The sequence below is a fragment of the Plasmodium gaboni genome, chromosome 12 (genome assembly GCF_001602025.1).
Source record: "Plasmodium gaboni strain SY75 chromosome 12, whole genome shotgun sequence".
NCBI classification, from domain to species: domain Eukaryota; phylum Apicomplexa; class Aconoidasida; order Haemosporida; family Plasmodiidae; genus Plasmodium; species Plasmodium gaboni.
This window is the reverse complement of record NC_031492.1, coordinates 1293928-1303927: the sequence shown is the minus strand read 5'-3', so window position 1 is coordinate 1303927 and position 10000 is coordinate 1293928. Positions and strand designations below refer to the sequence as shown.

General features: G+C 22.6%; 3 protein-coding genes across 3 annotated transcripts in view; 1 reads left to right on the top strand and 2 right to left on the bottom strand.

The window, feature by feature from the left end:
- PGSY75_1235800 (hypothetical protein) overlaps positions 1-4882 on the top strand; it is a gene marked incomplete at both ends in the record, with an annotated part of 7669 nt that extends 2787 nt beyond the window's left edge. The window contains 7 exons of the mRNA XM_018786931.1: positions 1-362; positions 500-746; positions 916-3301; positions 3472-4216; positions 4298-4451; positions 4566-4647; positions 4721-4882. The exon at positions 1-362 is cut by the window's left edge and continues 11 nt beyond it. Coding sequence (XP_018640796.1) covers positions 1-362; positions 500-746; positions 916-3301; positions 3472-4216; positions 4298-4451; positions 4566-4647; positions 4721-4882 — 4138 coding nt within the window. The remainder of the gene's footprint in view (positions 363-499; positions 747-915; positions 3302-3471; positions 4217-4297; positions 4452-4565; positions 4648-4720) is intronic.
- A 595-nt stretch (positions 4883-5477) lies between these two features.
- On the bottom strand, positions 5478-7085 carry PGSY75_1235700 (ATP synthase subunit beta, mitochondrial; the record flags this gene model as incomplete). Its single annotated transcript, XM_018786930.1, has 1 exon — positions 5478-7085. The coding sequence occupies one exon, from the start codon at positions 7083-7085 to the stop codon at positions 5478-5480; it is 1608 nt and encodes a 535-aa protein (XP_018640795.1).
- A 1197-nt stretch (positions 7086-8282) lies between these two features.
- On the bottom strand, positions 8283-9742 carry PGSY75_1235600 (serine hydroxymethyltransferase; the record flags this gene model as incomplete). The annotated part of the gene is made up of 2 exons (XM_018786929.1): positions 8283-9506; positions 9641-9742. Coding segments are annotated over 2 exons (1326 nt in total), but the record flags the coding sequence as incomplete, so codon positions are not given.
- Between the last annotated feature and the right edge of the window lie 258 nt (positions 9743-10000).

The following is a 10000-nucleotide window of genomic DNA, read 5'->3' as shown; positions in this document are numbered from 1 at the left end:
CTGTAAAGACATTCTTTTAAAAATCGAAAAATATTTTGACGAAGTGGACTACATTATTACAACTAATAATGAAAGGGGGAATATGCCCTTTATATTAAATTATTTCAATAGAGTTAAAAAAAAAAAGAAAGCGAACACTCTAGAATCATTATATATATTAAATAAATACACACTTTTTTTACAACCTACAACGGATTATATGAAACTAGAAGATATAGAACATGTTCAAAGATTGTTAGAAAAGGTAAAACATAAAGAAAAAAACAAAATTAAGCAATATATATTATATCTTCAGGACTATTGTAAGGATGAAGCACGAAAAGATGATCAACATGGCAACTTGATGGTTCAGTCGTCCTTAGGTTAATAAAAAAATAAAAATAATAACACAAAAATGTATAACTATATATATATATATATATATATATTTATCTATTTATTTATGTAAAAATGAAATTTCCATTCCTTATTCATAAATAATAATTTGCCCTTTTTATAGAGTTAAAATTTTATCAGCTACATAATTACTACATTTATGTTAGTAAATGTGGAAATAATATTATCAACATAACGACAGGAAGTATTCTGAATAATATGGATTTTTATTATATATACAAAATCTATGATTTCAAAAATATTCTTATACCTAATGACAACGAGAAAATGAAGCATTTCCGTTTGTTCTTTTTTTCGTCAATAATTATTTTCAAATATTACGATAAAAAAATTATTCACAATATTTTAATGTAACACTTGAAAAATATACACAAAAATATATATATATATATATATTTATATTTATATATTTATATATGTATGTGTGGACATGTTCTTTTATAATATGATAAATATACAAATAGTACTTACTTATATACATTCTTATATTTTCCATATACATTTTTTTATCATTTCAAGGTTAACCAATTCTTGTTCTTGCCACATTTCAATGGATGATGATATATACCTAGACATTTATCGTCATTTTATCTTTTTAAACAAAAAAGATAATGATGTAAGTATTTTTAGAGAAGATAATATATTCTTAAGAGAATCAGAAAGAACTGAAAATAATGAGAAGAACAAAAATAACCGAAAAAAAACAAAACAATGTGATAAGAAATATTTAGTTTTAACAAAAAATATGTGCCTAAGAAAATGCATTAACATAGATCATAATATCGTCTTCTGGGGAGCTAATGATATATGTCTTAATATCCTTTATAAAATATTAAGAAAAAATGAATATTTTTTTAATAATATTATCCTCATCATTGCTTATAAAAATAAATATTTAAATACCAAAAATAATGTAGAAGAAAACAAATCCGTCAAAAACTGTAGTCTAGAAAGTTCTCTTATGTATAACAAATTAAAAAATATCATGATAAATGAAAGAATTAAAATTATATATGATAATATTTATAATATTAATAGGAAAAAGAAACAAATAGAATTAAATAATAAAAATTACATTTATTATGATTATTTGTTTATATGTTTTGACAAACAAGATGTTACCACTTACTCTTTTAATTTAAATAGCTATGAAGAAGGGAAAAAAAGAAACTTTAATTTTATAGAAACATATGAAAACAAGAATTATAAAAATATCAAATTTGACTTTCTTGTCAAAGAAAAAGATTATGAAAAGTATGAACATGTCAATTCTTTTTATTGTCAAAAAAAAAAAAATTATTTACTAAAAAAAAAAAAACCTTCCAAACAAGAAAATGATATAAGCTCCAGTACATCAGATTTAAATGAAACAAATTCAATGGAGAGTTACAAAAATTGTGATAAAAGTAAATTAGGATTAAAAAATTTGAATTGTAAAAAAAGTGCCCGTAAAAATGTTCCATTAGTCAAAAAGGAAGTAAATAGCCTGAACAAGTCAGGCAAATGTAAAAAGAAACAGGAGAGAGATGAAACGCCCATGATGTATAATATGAAAAATAAAAGAGTTGAAAAATATTACGGTGATAAAGAAGATAGTGAAGATGAAAATAGTGATGATGAAAATAGTGATGATGAAAATAGTGATGATGAGGATAATGATGATGAAGGTAGTGATGGTGATAATAATAATTTTAATAATAATGATAATAATTATTATGAGGAAGATAATTCTGAAGTAGATATTTCATCCAGATACACAACATTATCTTCAAGCTTCTTACCATCAAGTGAAGCAAGTGTGAATGATAGCGCATACGATGATTATAAAGATGATATATATAACAAAAAAAAAGAAAAAATAGACGACTTGAAAAGCGATGGAAAAACATTTAATACTACAGAAAATAATTGTTCTCAACACAAAATAATAATAGAAAGAGGAGAAAAGGATAATCACAATATAGAACAAAATAAAAATGAATATATAGATAAATATTCAAATGTAAGTTCTAATAACAATTTAAATATAAAAGAGGATTTAAAGGAAAAAATAAACCCAAATGTGAATAAAAAAAGTAGCTATTTAGAAAATTCAAATAAAGAGAATGTATCTAAAAATGAGGAAAATATAAACATAAATATAAATATAAATAAGGAGAATGATAAAAACATTATAAAGAAATATAATGAAAAAGCTGAAATGATAAATAAAGAAAAGGTGAATAGAAATATTGATGGTGTCTTCAGTATCAGTGATCCTTTTCTTGAGAAATACTTTGATAAGAATAGTAAATACATGACTATTGTCAGAAATTGTGTAAATTATATAATAATATACAGTAATAATATAGATATATTAAATATGGTAAATTTCTTTTTAATAAATAAGATACATACATATAAAATAATAATTATTTATCCATATACATGTAATAAATGTCATGGAAGAAAACAAAAAGATAAGATTAAACAAAATATATTTAAAGAACGAATATATTACAAAGATAAAAGTCATCTAAAAAATAATTATTTATTTTCTGATTATATACATAAAAACAATTTTTATCATAAAAATTATGTTTTTAAAAATATTAAATATGTTTTGAATAAAATATTCTTTCTCTTTCATTTATTGAAAATACGTATAATTTATGGACATATATTAGCAGTTAAAAAAAGTAAAAAAAACAGGTTGAAATATGTTCTTCTTCATATATGTAAACATAGAAATATAGACTTCTCTTATTTTCATACACACAAATTCATATGTGAAAATACATTACTAATACCATGTAGAATTCTTTTATGTTCCTACATTTTTGATATAAATAATCATTTGCATTATATTTTGAATAAATCCTCTATTGTATATAATGAAAAAATATGTGTTAATCATCAATTTCAGGTATTTTGAAAAAGGAATATAATAAAAAAAATAAAATAAAATAAAAAATAAATGTGTAATTACATGTAATAAATATGTAACATGATACATATTGTCTGACGAGTATGTATATATGTATATGTGTATATATATATATATATATATATATTTTTTTTCTCTTCATTCTACAGACAAACGATAAATTCATTTTTAGCGCAGGTGAGTTGTGTGCTTTTTCAAACAAATATCGAATAAGCACCGACAACATTTTAAATCACGAATATTATAGTAGCATGGAAATTGGTAAGTTTGTGAGCAGACAGTTTTTAAAGATAGTGATTGAACAATGTTGTTTATCTTATAATATGTTTAAGTCAAAAAATGAAGAAATGAGAAGTAAAAAAAAACAAAAACAAATAGAATATAGTGACAAAATTGATAAAATTATGGAAAAGGATATAGAAGAAACACATGATATAAAGAGAAATGTCGAAAGTAAAAAGACACATAATAATTTAGATTTATATAAAAAATTAAAATTTTTTGAAATACCTATAATATATTTCAATACTCTTCCTTGTAATTTTTATTTTTATCATTTTGAGGCATCACGTGGTGATTTATATAAATACAACCATTCCTCCATAATGCAAAATGAAAAAATAAAAAAAATGGATGAGAAAAAAAAATATTCAAATAAAACAAACAACCAAATTAATAATAAGAAGAAAAATGATATGGTAGATAATTCTGAACAAATATATCATGAAGCCTTTTGTACAGATAGTTTAAAAATAAGTATAAATAAAGAAAAAAAAATGAACAATTATTTTAATGTTCAATATTTTGAAATTTCAAAAAATATATATACTCAAGGATATTATTGTAAAGTTACAACAAATTCTTTTAATTTGATAAATTCCTTTACATATTTGGGTAACAAAAAAATAAAATGAAATATATTCATATTGAAGTAATATATATATATGTATATATATATATATTTTATTTTATCAGGATGTGATGAATTGAACTTTCACAAGCTCCACAAACTTTGTAATATGCCAATAAATTATTTTTATGTAATTTTAAAAAATATCAAAAATAATCCTCATTATGACATTTTAAGTATGCTAAATGAAGACAGGGAAAAATCTATCTTCCACTATAAGTAAATAAAAAATTTGAAAACATAATGGGTGACATATATATATAATATGTATATATGTATTTTTTATTCTATTACATATATTTTTGTGTTTTCCACTTTTTATAATATTCGTAGGTTTCAAATCTTCAAAGAGAAACTCAAAAAAAAAATCATTACGTTACCCCACATAAAGGAATCGATACAATTTTTACTAAAGGTAAAAAAAAAAAAAAAAAAAATTAAAAGCTCCAAAATATTCATACATATATATTTTTGTTTTCTTTTTGAAGGATGTAAACGATGTGGATTCGTTTAAAACATATATAAAAGACCAACTGTTCAAGGAAAAACACATGTTTAACGATACAATTAAAAAAGAGGTTGAATCAAATCTGGTGGAATATATTAAAGAAAATAATGAACTCCTAAATGGTTATTACATACCCAATTGAATATACATCATTTTTTTTTATATAAAGTTTCTAATAGTTTATTTTACAAGAGCACACACATATATATATATATATATACATATATATGTACAAATATTTATATATATTGTTTTTTATAAGTTCTTCAATATATTTATTATAATATATAATAAACTTCAAATGAATATTTTTTAAGTTTTATTTTATTATTATTATAGAATATATATGTTTATATGATATATAAATTAAATTATATGTGTGTGGGGGGAAAATAACATTTAATTTTGAAAGGTATAAAGGGTACCTTCTTTATCTATATATATATATATATACATACATGTATTATAATATATAAAAATAAAATAAATATACAAAATAAAAAGGATACAAATGTTTTAAAGAGAGGGTGTGCTTTAAAAAAATTATATAATAAAATAAATGAACATAAAAAAGTAGAAAAAAATATAAATAAAAATAAATAGGACCTTTATTATAATATAATATTATTATTATTAATATATAATAAACAATATATATATATATATATATATATATATATTTATTTATATTTTCCATTTTTGATGAATATATTTGTATGATTTTAATTTTATGTCAATCAAGAAACATGCTTAGCCATTTCCAAGGCCTTTGATTTGACTTCCTCTAAACCTCCAACCATATAAAAAGCCATTTCTGGTAGGTCATCACAATTACCTTTTAAAAGTTCTGAGAATCCAGTAATAGTATCTTCTAATTCTACAAATCTACCAGGTTTTCCTGTGAAAACTTCAGCAACAGCAAAAGGTTGAGATAAAAATCTTTGTACTTTTCTAGCTCTTGCAACAGTTAATTTATCTTGTTCTGATAATTCATCAATACCAAGAATAGCAATAATATCTTGAAGTGATTTATAATCTTGTAATATTTGTTGTACATTTCTAGCAACTTGGTATTGTTCAGCTCCTACAATATCTGGTGTTAACATACGAGAAGTAGAATCTAAAGGATCAACAGCTGGGTATATTCCTAATTCTGCTATAGATCTTGATAAGACAGTAGTAGCATCTAAGTGAGAAAAAGTAGTTGCAGGTGCAGGGTCTGTTAAATCATCAGCTGGTACATATACAGCTTGTACAGATGTAATAGAACCATTTTTTGTGGTTGTAATTCTTTCTTGTAATGCACCTAAATCTGTTGCTAAGGTTGGTTGATAACCCACAGCTGATGGAATACGACCTAACAAAGCGGACACTTCTGATCCTGCTTGTGTAAATCTATAAATATTATCAATAAATAATAATACATCTTGATTTTCTTCATCTCTAAAATATTCAGCAACTGTTAAACCTGTTAATGCAACTCTTGCACGAGCACCAGGAGGTTCATTCATTTGTCCATATACAAGAGCAGCTTTAGATCCATTAAAATCGAATTGATTATTTCCAATATTTTTTTTTTTAATAACACCAGTTGTTATCATTTCATGATATAAATCATTACCTTCTCTAGTTCTTTCTCCTACACCAGCAAAAACAGAATAACCACCATGTTTTTTAGCTACATTATTAATAAGTTCCATAATGAGAACAGTTTTACCTACTCCTGCACCTCCAAACAAACCAATTTTTCCACCCTTAGCATATGGAGCTATTAAATCTACAACTTTAATACCTGTGGTTAATAAAGCAGGTTCTGTACTTTGATCAGTAAATAATGGAGGGTCTCTATGTATAGGTAATGTTTTCTTATGATTAATATTTCCACATTCATCTATTGGTTCACCTATAACATTCATAATTCTTCCTAATGTTTCTTTACCTACTGGTACACATATAGGATTACCGCTATCTTTTACTTCTTGACCTCTAACTAAACCATCAGTTGCATCCATTGCAATTGTTCTTACTACTTTATTACCTAAATGTTGAGCAACTTCTAAAATTAATTTCTTGTTATCCAATTCTACTTCTAAAGCATTTAATATAGATGGTGGTGTATCCTGAAATTCTACATCTACTACTGCACCTATCACTTGGGCGATTTTACCGATTTTTATTTTATTACTAACTTCATTATTCTTATTTCCTACACTTATGTTTTTCTTCATATTTAAATGTTCACTGCTACTAACATAGCGACAATTAATTCGTAAATTTGGAGAGCCTCCAAATTTTATGAAGGTTGGAAGCATCTTCTCAAGATTAAAGAGTTTCAACCTATGCATTTTTTATTTCTTTCGGACCATATAAATATGAGAAAAGAAAAATATAAATAAATAAATAAATAAATATATATATATATATATATATTTTATATACTAAAAAGTGTACACATAAATAAAAAATTGTATCATATTTGGACTCTTAATATATAAATATATTTATGAAGTTGTAATTTATAAAAATGATATAATTCCCAAATGTATGTTCTTTTATAAAAAAAAATAAAATAAATAAATAAATATATATATATATATATATATATTTAATATAAGGGCTGTTTTTCATTTTATTTTATTTATTATTTTATTTTTTTATTTCTTAAAAAAATGAATACATTTTAATTATATTTTTATATGCCTTTTGCAAACAATATTTGAAAATATGTACATAGAAAGTTTACATATTTTGCCGAAAAAAAAAATAATATTTATAATTATATTTTTTTAAAGGTGTGTTAATAAATGAGAGCATAAACAAATTATCATGCAATATTATTATATTCATTATTTTTTAGTATATTAAATATATCATTATATATATATATATATTATATTATTTCATTTTATTATTTTTTTTTTTTATGCTTAATGGAGATATTGCATGAATATTTTTAAATATTCAAAGAGAAAAAAAATAAAATAAAAAAAAGGCCAACATAAAATATATACATATATATATATGTTCGTGCGTTTACAATATTATGAAACATAAGTGGAAAATAAGAACATATTAAAAGGCTACACAAAAATAAAATATACATATATTCTCAATATGATATATTTTCCCCTCAATTTTAATAATAATCTAGTAATTATAACACATACAAATATATAAATATTAATATATATATATATATGTATAATTTATTTTATTTTTAAATTTCTTCAATACGTTTGTATAATCATAATATTTAAAGTTTTTAAGAAAAGGAGAAAAAAAAAAAAAAAAAAAAAAAAAAAAAAAAAAGGGAAAAATCTGATTAATAATTAAATGGAATAAATAATAAGGACATGCACAAAATATTATATATAACATATAACATATAATATTATTTGTTTATGTATAAAATAAATAAATTATACAATGAGAGTAAAATGTACATATATATATATATATATATATATATATATATATATATATATATATTTATTTATTTATATGTATATATAATATTCCTTTTTTTTTAAGCCTTGTATTCTTTAAGCAAATGGTAAGTTGCTTGCCCATTGAACAACTTCCTTTTTAAGTTCGTCTATTTTAGGGTTATTAACAAGCCCTTTTTTAAAGTCAACTAATTTTTTTCCATATTTTTGTTGTAACTCATCTGTTAAGACTATAGCCTTCAATAACATGTCGGCAATAAATTCCATGTCTTTTTCTTTACAACCTCTAGTGGTAAGTGCTGGGGTACCTACACGAATTCCACTAGGTGAAATACAATCAACATCTGAAGGTATTGTATTTTTATTTAAAGCAATATTGATGGCATTACATGTTTCTTGAAGTTTTGATCCAGTTATATTATATTTTCTTAAATCAATAACTATAAGATGATTATCAGTTCCGTTAGTTACTAGATCAATATTTCTCTTAAGTAAACATTCTGCCAATGCTTTACTATTTAGAAGAACTTGTTTTGCATATTCTTTAAAGAATGGTGTATTAACCTCTCTTAACTGACAAGCAACAGCAGCTATTTTGTTATTATGTGGTCCCCCTTGGAAACTTGGAAATACTGAACTATTAATTTTTTGATCAATACCTGGGTTTCTTTTTTTATTAAAAAAAATGAGTGCACTTCTTGGTCCTCTTAATATCTTATGTGTAGTAGTAGTAACTACATCAGCATATGTGAATGGGTTATTTAATAAATTACATGCAACAAAACTTGAAATGTGAGATATATCAGCAAATAAATAAGCATTAACTTCATCACATATTTCTCTAAATCCTTTATAATCAATATCTCTAGGATAACTTGTATAACCACATATAATAACTTTAGGTTTAAAGGATAAGGCAAGGTTTCTAACAGATTCCAAATCAACATATCCTTCGCTGTTACATTTATATAATTTTGATTCAAATAAATCAGATGTAATAGATACTTTTTTTTTTTCATCAAAAAAACCATGTGTCAAATGACCACCTGAACATAAATGCATACCCATTATTTTACCTTTAACTCCTACTAAGGCATATAAAGCTTGAACATTAGCAGCTGAACCTGACAACGGTTGTACATTCACACCCCATTCTTCTTCACTAACATTAAAGGCTTCTAATGCTCTTTTATAACATAATTCTTCTATTTTATCTACATAATCATTCCCACCATAAAATCTTTTATGAGGATAACCTTCAGAATATTTATTGCTTATTCTATCTCCTAGGCATTCACGTACTGCTGTGTTTGTTAAATTCTAAATGGAAGAAAAATCAAAAAAAAAAAAAAAAATATAGAAACGTGTGCATATATATGAATAAATAAATATATACATATATATATATATATATATATATATATTAATTTTTTTATTATTCTTTAGGAACCTACCTCTGAAGCTATAAGGTTAATAGTTTCTTTTTGTCTCTTGTTCTCCTGTTGTAATAAATCAAAAAGCTCCTTGTCAACTTTTTCTAAAGGATCGTTATTAAACTGAAATAAGGAATTAACATATTGTAATTTAAAGAAATGTACTTCATATTATATATTTTTGGATATACATATGTATATATATTATGTATGTATATTTTTTTTTTTTTTTTTTTTTTTTTTTTTTTTTTTTTTTTTTTTTTTATTTTTAAATAAATGTTTAAAATTTTTTTTTTTTTTTTTTTTTTTTTGTTAAAAAAAAAAAAAAAAAAAAAATTATAATAAAATTAAATATAAAAAAAAAAAAAAATATTTATTAAA